The sequence below is a fragment of the Battus philenor genome, unplaced genomic scaffold, assembly GCF_028537555.1.
Source record: "Battus philenor isolate CCGP_79_NKW_IND1 unplaced genomic scaffold, ilBatPhil1.0.hap1 SCAF_1, whole genome shotgun sequence".
NCBI lineage: Eukaryota > Metazoa > Arthropoda > Insecta > Lepidoptera > Papilionidae > Battus > Battus philenor.
The window spans coordinates 4362444-4380844 of NW_027181661.1; the positions used below are offsets into that span (position 1 = coordinate 4362444).

The 18401-nt window shown below is 30.7% G+C and overlaps 2 protein-coding genes across 4 annotated transcripts; one reads left to right on the forward strand and one right to left on the reverse strand.

The window, feature by feature from the left end:
* Positions 1-264: 264 nt before the first annotated feature.
* LOC137933527 (RUS family member 1) lies at positions 265-7842 on the reverse strand. 2 transcript variants are annotated; one of them, XM_068777490.1, is made up of 10 exons: positions 7734-7842; positions 6972-7162; positions 6462-6620; positions 5727-5865; positions 5488-5645; positions 5012-5153; positions 4073-4281; positions 3555-3811; positions 2343-2550; positions 265-1577 (listed from the first exon to the last, which is right to left on the reverse strand). In XM_068777490.1, exons 2-10 carry the CDS (start codon positions 7054-7056, stop codon positions 1456-1458), a joined length of 1479 nt encoding a protein of 492 aa, XP_068633591.1. In that variant the 5' UTR covers positions 7057-7162; positions 7734-7842; the 3' UTR covers positions 265-1455. The 2 variants fall into 2 exon arrangements, with proteins under 2 accessions (XP_068633591.1, XP_068633598.1); XM_068777497.1 differs by lacking the exon at positions 7734-7842 and adding an exon at positions 7298-7384.
* Positions 7843-9703: 1861 nt separating this feature from the next.
* On the forward strand, positions 9704-17380 carry LOC137933198 (peptidoglycan-recognition protein LE-like). 2 transcript variants are annotated; one of them, XM_068777041.1, is made up of 5 exons: positions 9704-10132; positions 11712-11870; positions 13065-13271; positions 13933-14084; positions 16793-17380. In XM_068777041.1, exons 1-5 carry the CDS (start codon positions 9748-9750, stop codon positions 17204-17206), a joined length of 1317 nt encoding a protein of 438 aa, XP_068633142.1. In that variant the 5' UTR covers positions 9704-9747; the 3' UTR covers positions 17207-17380. The 2 variants fall into 2 exon arrangements, with proteins under 2 accessions (XP_068633142.1, XP_068633150.1); XM_068777049.1 differs by lacking the exon at positions 13065-13271.
* The last annotated feature ends 1021 nt before the right edge of the window (positions 17381-18401 follow it).

Consider the following 18401-nt stretch of genomic DNA (forward strand, 5'->3'; position numbering starts at 1 on the left):
TAGTAAAAAGTAGTGTTCGTTTTGTTTTATTATTTTTTAAATGACTTTGATTTATTAAATGTTCTTAGTTAGAAAGTTTTAGGATAATAATTGTAGTTTTTTATATTTTTAAGTTTGTAATTTCTTACAGCCTTTTCTTTCTGTTTATCTCCAATAAAATAAAAATGAGTTTCATGTTTTTATTTATTATTATATTATATTTATAATAGGAATTATTTCATATTTACTATAAGTATATATATTATATAAACATGTATGTGTGTTTGTATATATGTATGTTTTGTATACGTTACATTCTATGATTGTGTGTAAGAGATTGCCTTGTGTGATAAGACCGCCGATTGTACTTTTTTGTTTATTATTATGAAACTATTTAATGTAAATAATACCTAACGACGAAAGTAGACCGATGTTTGTTACAAGTTATAACCTACAGTACTGAAACGTGGACTCTAACTTTTGTCCTCATTAGCAAGCTCACAGTCAAGAAGTCATGGCGAAATCTTTACACATTTCGCCACATTCAATTAGAAATTAGGAGATCTATACATGAACAAAGTAACAGTCATATTCAAGCGAATTATTTAGTTGAAGTTGGCAATAAGCAAGGTACATAGCGCGCAGGACACATGGCTGCTTATAATCCTTAAGGTTCTAAATTGACCACGGACTGTCAAGCGCAGCGTACGTCGTCCACGTATAAGGTGGACTGATGAACTTAGGGTTTCGGATCCCTGGAAATCTGACTACTGCTATACGTCTTACAGCTGAAATGATGATGATGAAATAAAAAATGTATATCATTGAATGTATCAACTTCTCTATAAAACATGAGAAAGTATGATTTCAAAGGATTGCAATATAACATGTACAAAATTTGGAAAATTTAATAAAGAAAAATAATCACACAAAATCTTTCATTAATAAAAAAAAATGGTGAAAATAACAAAAAACATTATCACAGAAAATATTACCACTACACTACAATATCGGTTTTTGGTTCTTATAAAGCATTATTTTATTGTTGAATGTCTTGGTAATACAACAGTGCATTTTAGGCCTATAACAATTTAATTATTATATTTAATCAGCCACAAAACTGAACGATAATTAGTAATTAATCATACAATACGAAATAGATTACAATAGATAGTATAACTCATTTTGGCGTGACGATGTGTGCGTCAATCTGATATAGTGACTACACATGCATAACAAAAGATACATTATATACAAATGTACTGGAGTTAATGATACAACGGGGTAAATGCATGTTTTTTCCTTACATATCAACATTGGAAATCTTAATCTTATAGATAAATTTATATTTACTAATGACTTTCATATTTAGTTTGTGAACTTTTGTTTTTATCTAAAATTAAAAGATTTATTTTTGAGCTCGCGCGCAAAAATGAATTATCTATATAATTTCACTTGAATAGTTTTGATTATCTCTTATATCCTATTTGTGTCTGCAGCAGGTTCGTTCAGCATTGTTCTTGAATTCCTTGGCCTCAAAACTGTATGGCGTACACGCCATTCATCGACCATTAAAAGGTGTTTGCTGCAGTCCCAACCTGAAAAAGATATAATTTTAATTTTAGAAGTTTGGCATAACATAATTACACACAATAAATTTATTTACATTATTCAGATGCCATAAAAAGGTAGTTAAATGATAATTCTTGAGATTTAAGAGTTTTGAAATATTATATTTAAAATTTTAATTGAATTTTCAAAGGTTACTTTAACAATTCAACATAAAATAACATCTGCTAAACCCTGGGAGGATATGACCAACATAGACTTGTTGTTTTAACTCTCTCTTTTTTAAATTTTGTTAATTTAATAATTACAGTTGGTACCCTATTGTTACCATGTTTATAATATTAACTATATAAAAAGTCAACCTGTTTATAGATTAAAGTTTTACAGGAATAAATGCATAGCTCAATTGCCGTCAATTATTGTATGGTCCATCCTTTTCGAAAATCAATTATTTCAGAAAACAAAATAAATTTCAGATTACTGTTTGTCTCTGCACACTACCGTAAAGTTGTTATCAATCTAATACAAAATATAAATTGAAGTAACATATTTTACAGTGGTTACATTATAAGGAGGCAAATAAATAGCTATACATTCACTCCTTGAAAGTTTTTCCACCCATAACCAATCACATATCACCTTATATATATGTATATATATACATATATAAGGTTCTATAAAATGATATTCATTTGAATGTTGGGAAATCTCTGTCATGACCATGGAAGACCCCTCTTAAGATATTGCAAGGAATAGCCAGTTCCGAATTATAAATGTGTATAAAAAAATATTACCAGTTTTTTGAAGATTAGTGATGATTTTCTTCCATTGTGATTTATTAACGATAAAGTTTACATATCTCAGAAGTTCATAGGTAGGCTCATGAAAAAATCCTGACTGGGAATTTTTTACATCTGTGGCTGGTTCACGACTCCATTCGGAGAATTGAATTGTATTGTATATTTTTCCGAAAGGACGATTTAACGCATCCTTGTAAAGTGGCTAAAAAAACATGCTCACATTTAGATTTTTACTCACTCACTTGACTTCATAAAATTTGTAACTATTTTGTTGAGAACATTGTACAATATTACAATACACTTCTTAAGTAACTCATAAAAATGTAATAAATTTAAGAAGTTCATTAAACAAACACTTTATTAAACCCCCAGTATAAGTGTGAAGGATTATAAAATTTAGGACTGAATTAGTTTATTGTGGGTTCTTCTTTAAAATAAAGGAAGTTATTGAAGATGACTAATTTCATAAATCCTAGACACTGCATGTGTCTATAAAATTGAGCTATTCTAACATTATTCTCATGAGACACACAACTGGTCACAATAAATGATATTATGTCAATAATAATATGAATAAATAAATAAAGATAATTTTAAAAGAATGTGTCCACTTATAATTGTTACTATATGATATCCCTATGATGATCATAAGCAATATGTATAAAGAGCCAAGTTTTAAAGTGATGCATTATTTTAAAATAGATAATCTCTTCGACATTCTATCGTCGCTTAATGCATGGTATGGGACGATATTAGTGAAGGACTAGTCTAGCTAGACATTGGCCTCACACAAACATTTAGGATCTTCTATGAACTAAACATAGTCATCTGTTTCATATTTGGATGACATTCCATGCTGCCTTTGTCGGTTCATGGTCTCCAACCAATCCAGAATCTTAAGGGGTTATCTGTTCCGTTCACTACATGGTTTATCTACTGCCACTTTAACTTGCTAATCCGCTGACCTTTATTGGGCACTTTAGGTTATCTATGGATCTCCCCATTTCTGCAGCTCAGACCTCTCTATAACATATTGATATTTCAAAAAAAAGAAAATCATACCATGGTGGCCAAAACCAGTTTCAATTCCCTATATGATCATGATAAGGTATATTACAGAGAGTACACTTTAGTTACAGAACATTTCAGGGATCTATATTATTAACTAAACATAATTATTAAAATAATTAAAGAGTATAATCTTACCGTCATTTCATCGTTGATAGCACATATTGCCACTGCCAGTATAACTGCATGAAAATAAGCACATAGAATATCTTCAGAATCTGCTTTTTCTTTTAGCAAAACATATAGTTTTCTGTCCTTTATACTGTGATGTAGAATATAATTACATTCATAGTATATATCAGAGAGGTTTTTAAAGTGAAATGCTTTAGGTTTATCTTTCATTATGTTTTTCAATGGAGGTCCTATGATGATTTTAAATCCGCAGAGTTTCAAACCTGTAAACCAATATAAAAAGCATAATTTTCTGATTTTACAATAAATATACATGCATAATGTCTTGCTGGCTTCAATAGCTAAATAAATAATTAGATTATACAAACTGTCCCATAAATCAACGATAAGCTGCAATCCAGTGTCATAGCAGATAGCGGCTAATGCCAGATATTTAATTAAAAAAGTTATAAAAAATTGCCACTTCTTTTAAAGGACACCTACATAATCTTCAATTATAAAAAGAATTGTAAGCAAAAACTTACCAAGTAAATTTGATCCTAATTGATAGAATATAATTGGTTCAGTTTTATTTATTACTTCTGGTGGTGCAATCAATTCTTCTTTAAGATAGTAATTAATAACTTGGAGGTATCTTGTCTCATTCAATGTTTTCAAAGATACAGCTCGAACAGCAAAATAATTGAACACAATATGTAATACCACCATTAAAGCAAATACAAACAAGGAACTCCTAAAAAAAAAACAAGTGAGATTAACATCTGTAAATATTCAACTTAGAGCAAAAAGCATGCTGGGGTTGCAGTATTATTCTTGTTAGGAGCCTATGTAACAGTCAACACTTGTATGTAATTGAATTGTGTAATAAAAACATAACCTTTATCTAGAGACTTATTTTCTCTAAGACTATTACACTATAAAACTGGCCCTATATATATAAAGCCCATCGACTATTTGTTTACTATGCTGTGTACCCTACCCACTGCAACGGAGTGGGCTAACCAAGGCAGGATCCACATCCCTCCTTGACTCACCTGTGGTCCATGCTGCTGTCCCAAGCCGCATATACAACATCAACTTTTCACAGCTCTACTCAGGTAGAGCAGTTTACTACATGCAAACAACTTCATTCAACTGAAATATGTCTGTCCAGCTTTGTTCTATTTTTAAGTTCACAGGACCTTCCGCTCCATGAACTTAGTTCCTATGAACCTGCAAAAGCTCCCTGGCTAACCGCATGAACTTCAACCGAAACCAAACCAAACAATGCAACTTTTACTTGCCATTTCATTGGGCTAAACCAGTTACTGATACTGCTAAATATTGGTATTTTAAGCCCAAGTGACATAAAGTAACATTATATGTAATAATATAAGTAATAAATGCTGTTTGCAATATTATATAGTGTTAGTTATTAAGTCTAATATTTTTCTAGAAGTACTTTAATGGTAATAATAGCATACCCAAAGCAATATATGATTACAAGTGCAGCGAGGGATGCAATTAAATTAACAGTTGTTTCCTGAGCAGAGTCTTTTGCTGCCACATCTGCCATGTTGCCACGGACTGCATGATGTTGTGTCATTGCAGTCCTAGTTGCACCACCTAAAAATTTAGAAAATAATTTCGTAAAATTATCCATTTGCTGTGATTTACAAAATTTCTAAATTGAGCATTGGGCTATAACTGCCAGATAGAGTTAAATAAGTCCCAAGCCAAAAAAAAGATAGGATGAACAAGAATAATCAATATAACAATCATTACATTTTACAGTGATATTTTGCCACCATTCAAATCATCTTTAGTTCATTATGAAGTAAATTAGTTGAGAAACAAAACTATAAATTGAGTTTTTTTTGGTTGTAACCTTATACAATTAATAAAGAATAAATATATAATTATTGAAATTAAATTCTCAATTAACTAATCAAAAACTCACCAGCTACTCCCACAATGGCCTTCATAACACTGCTTATACATAGAGCAAATGTAGTATAATTTTTAAATAAAGGTAGAGCAATTTCTATGCACATAGCCGCATCATTCAATGTATCTGCATATAACCTCCATTTCTTGCTGTATGCATCTAAATAAGTTCTGAAAATTTTGTTCTATGTGAGAAAGTTTCCAGTTACTAAAGGAACATCTATTGTCAGTTAAAAAAATAAATTAACATACCCATGACTAAAGGCGAAAAGTATTCTTCCAACATGTCCACAGCCATCCTTTATCACCCATGTTACAGTTGCAGCCAATGGTGTAGTAGTTGTGTCTCCTACACCAACACCTCTCAGTATCTCCTGAGTTGCTAGAGTGCCTAAATCCAGTTGAATTGTTAGAAAATGTAAAAGAATAAAATTACATCAGGGTCTGGTATAAGGGAGGATCCAAGTGACATGTTTGACTTAACATACTTTTCAGATTTAATAAATGAAAAAAAAAAACACAATCTTTTACCCCACACAAATTAAAATACTTTAATAATAATGACTTTCCTTGAATTTGTAACTACTAATTCATTGTAATTATGCAAATGAATATTAGTCCAAGCTGAGATTTCTCGAGTTTTTCCCATGACATGACTGATAGTAACTTTACTAAGCAATGTGTATCTAAGGTATGAGATATAAAGTAAAATTTTATTTACATCTTTAATATTTAATATAAGTAGGTACTAGGAGGTGTGATGGCTATTAAAATATTGTCCCTATAATGTTGACACCGCCCACTTTACTAAGTTTGAACAAAAGTCAAAAGCGGCTAACCAGTTTTGCAGATTGGCATTTTGCCTTCATAATTATTTTTGAATATTATGTCAAATACTTATGACAATGGGGTCAACATTTCCAAATGTGGTAAATCAAAACTTAAAATAAAGGCAAAAACAAAGAGTAGGTACTTTGAATAACTTGCCTGCTATTGTACTGCAAAATGCCTGGGCGGTATCCCAGATTTGATATGCAAGGTAATCATTGCTGACACTTTCAGGATAACCATGAGGTAAGAATATTCTGGTGATCCAATTTGTTGCATTAACATTTTTATTATCTAATGTTACTATATTACTTTGACCTGAAATGATCACTTTTATTATTTTTAGCAAATGACTTATTAAAAATTTAACCTGCTAATCTCTAGCTGTTTCTTTTATTTAATTGACAATGACAAGGCTAGATAGTCTGTTTTTGAATATATAGGTATTTTGTGCTAACATAACATATTTACTACATAATATTATACTATTTTATTTAGATAATAAGTAGTTGATAAATTTGAAGTTAAGCAAAGATTTATGATGTCTCCAGTTTTTTCACAAAGATGATTACTATGAAAAGATGGTTGACTTTGTTAAATTAGGTTAAAATTAGGCAATGAAAATAATTTTTACAGAAGTATTTAAAGAGAAATATAATAATTACTAACCCATGGGTTTCACATATAATCTTTCATTAGGACTAGATCCATATTTTTCACCAAATATTATCTCACCCTCAGATACATAAAACATTATAGCAGAGCTATTAATTTCTAATTACACTAAAAAGTCTTTCTTCTTGATGGAAACATATGTTTAATATAATGGAATGTTTTATAAACTAATGCAGGTTCACAAGCTGTAATAGAAATTAAAAAATGTTTATTAAGAACATATATACTTGGAGGTGCTTAAATAATCTTATTAAAATACTTTTAATGAACCACAAAAGTTTACATCAATACTTTGGAAATCTTATTAGTAATTTGCATACTTTTAAGGCGCTTGTGCTAATAATTTATACATTGAAGAGACACAAAGGCCGCTGTGAAGAAAACTTGGTAAATTTATATATTATTAATTTCACCGGATTGGGTAGCAAAACTTTTTGATTATATCAAGTAGGAAGACCTCGAGAGGAGGCCTCTGCTGGGCTGTCCCTTTGTCGCCTCTGTTTGGGAATCGGGCAACTTCGAACTTAATCGGCTGCTGTTACGGGTATTTAGTGAATTTTCCCGCGCTGGGAGAAGTGTCGGCAGAAATTTCGAATTTATCATTAAAAAGGAAAAATAGGCCTTGCTCCCGAAGGTATTCGAACCATGCATCAAAACCAACCACATCGCAGGCCTTCATCAGCATCGAAGACGGCCTGTGATGTGGCTGCAAAAATCAATTACTGCTTGTTGGCTTTGAACTAGGTTAATTCTTACAATTTTAGCTGCCTAATAAAACCTTCTGAAATTCTTTCTAATTAGTGTTCATCTGGTATTAACAATTACGATGATATATCCGAAATTATAGATTTTAGACCACCACAATTCAGTTACTTTTCACTTAAACTATTGAAAGTGCTATGTTGCCATTTAGTCGTAATAAAAAAGTGTTACCCTTTTTCAATGCAATATTATTTTACCTAGTATAGCCATAAATTCTGTTACTTGCTATTTACATATATTAAAAAAAACATTAATTTGAATTTCGATCATTAGCTTCTATGATAAAAAATAGAATCTTTCCCGCCAATTTTGTATGTTTTTTGTTTACAAATTTTATGTTTTGAAAATCGAGTGAGGCACTAAAGAGAATAGGATTGCAATAATTGCACTATACAAAGTAGGTAACAAGCAAGTCGACATTTTTGATACATTGTAAAAGCTAGGGATTTGCCGAATGTTTGTGTATCGTATCATCCAAACTATGTCTGTTGATGAACGAGCCAGACCCGGCCTACTGCGGTCTATTCGAACAAACCAGGCCGTTAATACAGACAAGGCCAGGACTGGTTGAAATCCCATAAGGAAGCAGAAAATTCTTTCCAGAAAAATGGGAATCCCACCGAGTATACTTTCATGGATTATCAAACAAGACTTAGCTCTAGAGGCTTACCGGAGATACTCAGGACATACTTTAAATCAGACAATAAAACAAAAAAGAGTCGAAAGATCAAAACAGCTTTTACTTCGATAGGCAAACGAAAAACACTGAATTTTTTTTTGCCAACGAAAAAAATTTTACAATCGAGGAGCAATACAACTAACAAAATGATTAAATGTATTCACACAGCTTTAAAGAAGCTTCCGAGGTGGTAGCCAAAGTTCAGCGACGCCACTCCACACCATTTCACACCTTTTACACAAAACTACATTTTTGCGTAAAAGGTTGCGTAAAAAAACTTCAGCCAAAGTGTCAAGTATCAAGATACAGTGTTAGAAGCGGTAGTTAAACCTCTCAACAAAACCTTATTCAAACAAGAAGTGTGGATATTCCAAGAGGATTCAGCCCTGGATCATAATACGCACGCTACCCAAATTTGCCTTGAGCAAAATGTTCTAGACTTCATAAAGGGTGATGATTGGCATTCGTCTAGTCCGGACTTAAACTCTTTGGACTATAAAGTGTGGTCCGTGCTAGAGGACATGGCCTGTTCATAGCGTCACCCAAACATTGAATCGATCTAGAAATTCTGCGGGTAGAAGTTACCAAGTTTCCAATGAAAACCGTTCGTAAATCCATCGACGAATGCGTTAAAGCTAAGGGCGGACACTTTTAATAAGTAGTTTATTACGTCAACATATCTTTTTCACTCTACATAATCACATACAAAACTTTAAAATAAAATTATTTCTTTTGGAATTATCGGATCTTTTCTTTGTAACAGAACTTATGGCTAGACTAGGTAGACATATTCATACAATTTTTTATTGTTATCAGCTTTAAAATATTACGTTTAGTTATATTAAATTTATGTTAGTAGATGATCAACGTATTTTTAAAGTTTCCGCATATAGTTTTTAACACCATTTGTAAACGATCGTAGGATTAAATTCGTTACTGGTGATTGTAGGTCTCTAACAATTGGACTGTCTACTTTCAATTATAATTAAAAATTAAGATACTTAATGGTGCATGTTCTGCTGTAAATAGAAAAAAAAATAAAACTGACCTGATTTTCTTTTTAAATTTAAATTCCTATAACTCAAACATGCTTTCAATGGCAGAGTATTTGTAGAGATACTACTAAAATCACATTTTAAAATTGGTACCCATAGATATAGCTTACTTTTATATCTGTGGAGTATAAAAATGTTTTTGATTTTTTAACTGTGGACAATAAAATTTCAATTTTGACGTATAGATACTTGTTGGTTTGTTGTATTATTACATTCTAAGATAAAGCTGATTGATTTCAAAATGTATAATTCGCGTTTAATACCAACAACGTAAATGCAAAGTTGTAAAATGGCAATGAAAAATGATGAAAAAAACAATGCAGGAATTAAAATTGAAGGGGATTTAGGCGATTTGCAAATTATTGAGGAAATGAGCGACGACGATTGCACTTGTAATGATAAACAAACACTACCAAGGCCGAATAGCCTTGGACCTAAGATACCTTTGAGTCCTGTGGCACAGGTGTCCACAGTTCCTGTATTTGGAAGTGTTTCAGTGTCCAATTCCGAAAATGTTCAATTTGGAAACAACACTTATTTTAATGGACCTGTTACAATCATACAAAGTAAATCTGGTTTGGATAATGCTGCATACAGTAGGACGGAGGACGATAATATACAAAATGAAGAATATCAAACGAAACCTAAGATTGAAACTCGTAAGTTACTTGACACATTTATATTTGATTTAAAGGTACATGACACCCTGGTGTGCACGACACAATGTCATATTTTAACTTCGTTCATACTAGTTTTTTTATTTTGATTATGGTGAATCATTTCATTAACTATAGTAAAAAATAATATATACACAGTGTACATAAATATGTAAAGTATTTTGCGGAAACTGTTCTCATTGCTATAACAAATCTAATAAATTTTAGCTCTGTATAAATAGGTAATAAAGGCACTAAAAATTATTAATATATATTAAGTGGGAAGCCTATGTCCAACATCTTACAGCTAAAACTGATGATATGCATTAGTCAGTTTAACCTTGCAATGATTGTCACACTATTAATTGTGTGACACTATTAATAAAAAATATTAGGACATTTGATTTTTATTCTCATATATCTATATATCAAAGTTTATCTTCTACATTTAATGACATTTGAATAGATAGCTTTTTATTAGTAAAAGGATACACTAAAAAAGTCCCTCATTTTTTTTATCACAGTTACAGAGGAAATGTACAAACAATTTAATGTAAATCTTGTAATGTAAGTCAGTTTAGGGGAATCACCTATATGACATATTCTTGAATGTGTAACCTATAGGATTTTTATTATCTATTTTATAATGAAGTTAATATTTTCTGTATAATATTTTAAAACAAATTGTTAATCAAAAACAAAATTAATTGCAAGTACTTAAGTAAAAAAATTGATACATTGTTCATTATTATACTCGATTACAGGTTTCTAAACAATTATTTACTACCATTACCTCTATGGAAAACAAATCCACTGCCACAGAGTAATAATAACATATTCCTCTTTTAGACAGATAATTTTTTTTCATGACCCTATACCACCTGTTTGGCACACCTCCAATATGAAACCTATGATTTAGATTAATTTGTCTAATGGCCATTCTGTCTAAATTTGTATCCCATGCCACAATTAAAAAAAAAAATGTGTTTTATATAGTTAAACAACTGATTAAGTGTGTAAGGAATCTAGATATGTATATCTAGATTTTAAAAAAAGGAATTTACTTTTGAAAGATGTTGTTTGATGAAATGCACTATGTTATGCAATCTATGCCCACCTTGGGTGGTGTAAATTACTTAGCTAATGTCTGTGTGTTCTATGTGTTTGTGTTTCTCTCTCTGTGTTATTGTCTATGTGTTCTAAGCGTGGTTCAGAATTGATCAGACCAATGCATGGGTCTGTAGCCTTGTGGTTGCCATTCATCCATTTTTCCTATGTTAAAAATTTATGTTAAAATTTTCAATTGGACACTTGATTTTATTTGTTAAACACAATTTGGTGTAACATAATTGTTAAAGACTACATGTGTTGTAAGAATTTTTTTTTGAAATAGTGTCATTTACATCTTAACTTCGATTCAGTAGTCTTGTAATAAGGTTCATACATTTTATACTTTAGTAATGTTTTTTCTGTGCAAATTATTGCTACTATTAAATTTTATAATTGTTTGTCACTGTTATAGTAAATACTATACACTATATTTATATTTAAATGTTACAATTATTTGTGTTGAATTTTTCAGAAAAAAAGAAGCATGAAATATTAATATGGCACAAGATAACATTTTCAGCACTGTGTGTTGTTGTAGTCGGGGGTATTTGTGCGATCATTCTAGTATTAAGAACAAAGACTGAAGAACATAATAGTTTTTATCCTACATTTAGCCCAACAGATGCTTCAGGTAAGAATATCTGTCTTATCTATATTTTTCTACAAATCAATATTGGTTTCAATGTCAGGATCAGAAATTAAATATTCAGTTGTTAGTTGGCTATCTGTTACTATTGTATGGCTCAGTGTCTGCTGATTAGTTGATACAGGGTTATGTAGCTCTTGTGTGCATACATTGATTGAAAGGGATTCTAGTGTTAAAGCTAAAAGATGAGTGCAGTAATCAGTAAATAAAAGTAAAGAAAATGGGTATTTAGGCAAAAATTTAAGAATGATTAGTTAATGTAATGAATGAATCTTGGTAATTAAGATTTACTTTACAAGTACTTTACTGAAGCCATCTCCATAAGTCCTAATTCATAAAACAACTTTAGGCAAATGTGCATCTAATTATTTAATCTCTCATCATGATATAATTTAAAAAAATAATATTAATAATGTAATTAAGTAAGTAATTAACAATAGATAATGGCTACAATTTTGTAATTTTTGTTTAAAGATGTCTTATAAGTCTATATTTTTTCACGAAGCCTGTAGGATGAACTACTTTACTGATTATCTTTTCAATATGTGGGTCTGTTTAATAAACAAGGAATATGTGGAATGACTGGTTATTGGTGAAAAAGCTGTAAAGGGAAGAATGTATAGCTATATCAATGGTTTTAGAAATAATAAATAACATAAAGATAGTTTTGGGAGAAAAGCTGTTTTCAAATTTCCAAAAATGCATATTCGAGTTAATTATTATTTACTATCTGTCTTTGCCGACTTTATACTGCAAAAAGTTATTAGTCTGTTGCACCAATAGAAAATAAATTCATGTAACCTATTTTAGAGTGATTACTTTATGCAAGATATATGGAAATAGATTAAATATCTTTAGACCTTTTTACTGATAAATGAGCTTTACATTCACCCCTTTAAAGATTTTACGTTTATAATTGTAAAAATAAATTGTTTTTAAATATAATCAAATAAAGGTTAAGTAAAGATTTTCGAATACGGTATATTACATTGATTATTTTATGAATTAAGGCATCTAGAAAAATGTTTTCTTAACTAAGCATCATGTTATTGGACATTGTACAAAGTTAATACATAATGCATGGAGTTACGTTTTTCTAATTATATAAGATAAAATATTTTTTATAATTACATCAAGGTTGGAAGCCACTATAATAATAATTAATTCACATGATTTCAGTGAACAAAATGGTGGTGGTACTGAATTATGACATATTTACAATAATTATCTTATCAAGCATTGTGTTGCCAATAATAATGTTGTTAATATACTCTTACCATTCATTACTAACAAAGACGGCATCCGTTATTGGTGGAGAGATAAATTATAATAATGAGAAAATTAAAGTCACAACATCTAGTATGCGCATTTATAACATAGACAAAGGTATTTATGTTGCTTGCAATTTAATTTACTATTTTTGTAACAATGTTCTTTTTAGTAAAGTATCACACGTTTTATATAACAGGTCGGCAATATCTTTTGTTGGCAATATAATTGTTTTATCAAGATTATAGATTTTACTACAATATACACATTCTTGGTGTACCCTGCCCGCTTTATATAGCCGCACTGTCTTTTGAAGGTATTATTTATTAAAATCCATTTATACACCAATATTCTTGATAATATTTGATTGATAAGAGTTAAAGATTGATTTTTTTAATGAAACTTCCTTCAATTATGACGATTATGAAATCCCACCTGATTTCATAAATGTCATTCTTAGCTTATATATAATATTACTGAAGAAAATAATTATTTCCATGGAAAGTTATTTACGACCTGTTTATACTGAAATATGTTTCTTAACACAAGCTATTCTTGCACACTTTCATTTGATGTTTCTGGTAATTTATGTCTATGGTAACAGCACTAGCCTGTAAGAAGTTTATTTTCCTAGAAGAGACATACATTGTTTTAGTGAGATAATTAATTAAAAATAACACATATTTCATTAGTTATTGCTTACTGTAGCACTTGTTATATACTTAAAAGGTTTGACGATTGCATGGATAACTTTGTTTAATAAAGTATTAATTTTTAGTGGACCCTTTGCTGATTGCACCCAATCATCTAAGAATAGTTTCACGTACTGACTGGCTGGCTCAACCGGAAGCTGGTGTACTTGATAAGTTGGTACAGCCAGTACCTTGGGTGGTCATATCACACACAGCCACTGAAAGCTGCCACACACAGGTTAGATAATAACAATTAATTATAATTGATATTTTCCCATTAATTATTATATTATTTGCCAAAATTCTTCATAATATTTTTAAGATTAACACTGTCTACAGTTTTATTCAAGACTAAAATTACACTTTAATCAGCTGATTAACAAACACTCTACACTTAGGATAGTTTTGTCTCATAGAGTGAATTACATTTGAAATGACTTAATAAATAGAATAAATCTTTATTGGCGTGCAGTAGACACTACTGAAAGCTTAGAGAAAAAAAGATGGAAAACTAGAATGCCTACAAGTTTAGTCATTAAAAGGTTTTCATTAAATTTTCCGTCAGTAAGGACCAATTGAAAATATCTTTTGTCACGGTATTTATAACGTCGTCATTATTATGTCGTAATTGTGTTATTTTTTTTAAACATTTTGAATTTCTTTTACAAATATAACTTCATATAGAAACAGCGCCGAGCGAATACTGATTGAGCTGGAGCCATTGGTATGCAATGTTTATAACCAGTATCAAATATAACAATCCCCCCTATAGCAACAACTAGTAACTGACTTATATAAAGTATTTTCAAGTTAAGCGGTTTCATGTGTATTATGTAACATAAGGGTTATGTTTTAATATATTGCAAGTTGCTTCGTCGTATTTACTGTCAAAAATTATTGGCCATAATACTAAATATTAAATAAAAAGTATCAGGGTGATTACTTCTTGATTAAATGTGTAAATAATAGCGGACACTGTTAAGAATATATTACTATATTTAATACATTACGAAGCTGTATTCTAAGAATAATAATGTAATTACATTTTTATAAAAATGTTTTAATGGAAATTTATTTCAAAAGTTAATATACACTATCTATATGAACTTTTGAAGTTAATTTCCTAATGTGATTGTTTTTCATTGTAATTCTTTATGGTGTATGATTTTTTTTACTACATCTGGTGGCGTATTTTATTGGCTTTGATTGACGATAAGTGTTTGACCTCTATGAACAGGTGTTTTGCTCTGCTTTATAATAATATTTGGATATTTATTCTTATTTATAGAAGATTTCTCTGCGATTTAATGACAATTTACAACACAACAAGTGATTTTGCGAATTTTCAGTTGAAGTCACTTAACTATCTGTAGTAGAATAACCATTTTGCAAAAATATGTCTTTCTTAGCGAATTTACTGAATTTTATTTATATTTATGTAAATAACGATACTGGAGACACCTTCGTATTTGTAATAAGAAGTATATACAAAGGAGTTAAAATTAAATTAAATTAAAAAACTGTTTAAATTATTACAATTATATCCTAAATGAAATAATAGACTATAGCTTCTGGGGCTAAAAGCTATTGCGAATTTACATGATTTTTTACACAGATAATAGCAAACATGGCACAGTGCAACTGCCTTTTTTAATTCTTTATTTTAATAAAATAGCTAATGGCTATTATAACAAGGAGAGATTGCGATTTTGAATCCATTATAATAAAATACACAGTAGCTTAAATTGTAATTTCAAATCTATTTCCACAAAAAAGAGAATAACACACACGGCTAAAGGCGATTGCGATTTTAAAACCATTTTTTAAAATAGATAATAACTGACGTGGCGAAAAGAGAGTGCGGTTTTCTATCCATATTTCATGAAAGAAATGATGGCTTACACGGCGAAAAGAAATTTCTATATACAATTTTTTATTAATAGACAATTGCAGATATCGCTATGCTAGATATAATAAATGCGATTGCAATTTTTTATCCTGTTTTTTATGAAATGATAGCTTGCATGGCGAAGAGAAATCGCAATTTAAAATCCATTTTTATGAAATAAATAATAGCTTGCATGGCGAAGAGAAATTGTGATTTTAAAATCATTTTCTAAAGTAGACAATAGGCTACTTAGCGAAGAGAGATTGCGATTTTGTATTCCTTCTTATAAAATAAACAATAGCTTGCATGGCGAAGAGAAATTATGATTTAAAATCTATTTTTATAAAATAAATAATAGCTTGCATGGCGAAGAGAAATTGTGATTTTAAAATTATTCTCTAAAGTAAATAATAGGTTACTTGACGAAGAGAGACTGCGATTTTGTATCCCTTCTTATAAAATAAATAATAGCTTGCATGGCGAAGAGTAATTTTGATTGAAACCCATCCTTAAAAAAATAAATAATAGCTTGCATGGCGAAGAGAATTTCCGATTTAAAAACCATTTTTATTAAAAAAAAAATAATCGCTCATATGTCGAAGAGAGAGTGCGATTTTGTTATTTATTTTTTATGAAATAGACAATAGCTTAAACGGGGAAGACTAATTGCTAGATATCATTTTTAAATAATAGAATGGCAAAGAGAGATTGCGATTTTAAAATTAAATTTTTTGTGAAATAGATTATTGCTTACATGATGAAGAGAGATTGGAATTTTATATACATTTTTATAAAATTGATAGTAACTACTACGGTGAAGGGATATTGCGATTATTTATTATATTACGATTATTTATCATATTTATATTTAAATCCTTTTTTTATAAAATATATTATATTTTACACGGATGTTGATATATTCCATCAGTGAAGCTCTTCTGTACGCGCTTCGCGATACAGCTACTCAGTTTTTTGTTCTGATCTGTGCTGCGTTTGGCGATTTGTGCAATGTTTTTGTAAAATGTACAAATGCTTATATTGTCTTTATTATATTTCAGAGCCAGTGTGTGTTGAGGGTGCGACTGATTCAGTCATTCCACATAGAGTCAAGAGGATGGTATGACATCGGTTACAACTTCTTGATCGGCGGCGATGGCTCCGTGTACTACGGCCGAGGTTGGGATTACATGGGCGCGCATACCAAAGGATACAACAAATACAGTATAGGCATAGCCTTTATAGGGACATTTAACATTGATTCACCGTCAAAACAGCAAGTAGACGCTTGCAAGAAGATTATCCAGCAAGGCGTCGCCATTGGTAAGCTTGTCAAAGATTACAAGCTGTTCGCGCATAGCCAACTAATGTCAACTTTGAGTCCGGGAGACAAAGTTTATGAAATAATTAAAACATGGCCACACTTTGTTCACAATATTTCTGACATTAATTCTCTCGTCCCTCAAGGCTATTAAGTACAAGCAAGGGTGGTTACAATGGTATCTTTTGAATGTTTGTTGCTATTATGTGTTCATTTAAATTTACGAATTAATAATATTTGGGGAGCGAAAATTGTACATGTTAGTTGTCTGGTGGTCTATGTATTTTGAGTCTGAAATTGTACTTGTTTGTACAGGGTAATCATGTAATAAAAATAAATCAACGTCATGCACCGCTATTTCGCGTGATGGTGCGGGTGGTGGCTAACCCTAATCATCATCATCACCTCAGCCGTTAAACGTCCACTGCTGGACATAGGCCTCCCATAGATTTCCAATGGAATCGGTAAATTACCGGCAACCTCTAAGTATTATTATTTTTTCAATACTTTCGGTTATATTCGGAAGTAGAAATCAGCTTATAAAGGGGTTTCTCATAGTTACATCAAATATGAACAAAAAAAGTAAAGACTTAGACATAACCATAGCAATAGTAAGAAAATCGAAGAGCGAATAAAAATGATTTACTTATCGCCATCCAAAAGAACAAGACCGCTGAGCCTGATTCTGGAGTGGAAACGATTGACCGGCAAGCGCGGCACATGACGTCCATCTACAAGGTGAAGAGAATACCTTGTTAAGGTCGTCCGAAATAGCTGGATGATTGGCCGATTAAATTGCATCCCACATTGGATGTTCTAAGGCTGAAATCATGGTAAAAATAGCAAAAATATACACGTGCCTTATTACCAAATTTCGGCTTGTCGTTGGTTTTAATATGATAGCCAACCAATTGATAAAAGTAAATCTTTAATAATGTATTGGTATAGTTTAAAACGGACCTGTTCACACTTATGATGGTGTTTCTTAAAGGCAGATAACCAAAGAGGTGAAGAAATTTTCGAATTTAATTTTAGATGTACATACTACTTCACTGAATAAGTCTTCGGTTTAATGAAGAAGAACGATTTTATCTTTCAATAAGTTCACATTATGGACATGCTCTCTGATATACTAATTTTAATTTTTCTTGGGATATACACTTTCCTTTTTTAATCCTCTTCCTTTCATTCTTCACAAATTTCTCTCTTTATTCCTTCTTTCATCCTCCATGTTTTCTATCATTCAGCAAACATTCAACATACAGCATTCACCTACTTTACGTTCACGTATCGCCTTCTATCCCTCGCCACACTTCCTGTTACACGGTTTTGTTATGCCATATTACGTT

Excerpts from the sequence above, each read along its gene's own strand:
- LOC137933527 (XM_068777490.1), bottom strand. The coding sequence starts at position 7,056 with ATGTTTTATGTATCTGAGGGTGAGATAATATTTGGTGAAAAATATGGA. Across the intron at positions 6,621-6,971 it reads ATTATATGTGAAACCCATGG|GTCAAAGTAATATAGTAACA; the intron begins GTTAGTAATTAT and ends TGATCATTTCAG. Across the intron at positions 4,282-5,011 it reads GTAATCATATATTGCTTTGG|GAGTTCCTTGTTTGTATTTG; the intron begins GTATGCTATTAT and ends TTTTTTTTTTAG.
- LOC137933198 (XM_068777041.1), top strand. The coding sequence starts at position 9,748 with ATGCAAAGTTGTAAAATGGCAATGAAAAATGATGAAAAAAACAATGCA. Across the intron at positions 13,272-13,932 it reads CATTTATAACATAGACAAAG|TGGACCCTTTGCTGATTGCA; the intron begins GTATTTATGTTG and ends ATTAATTTTTAG. Across the intron at positions 14,085-16,792 it reads CTGAAAGCTGCCACACACAG|AGCCAGTGTGTGTTGAGGGT; the intron begins GTTAGATAATAA and ends ATTATATTTCAG.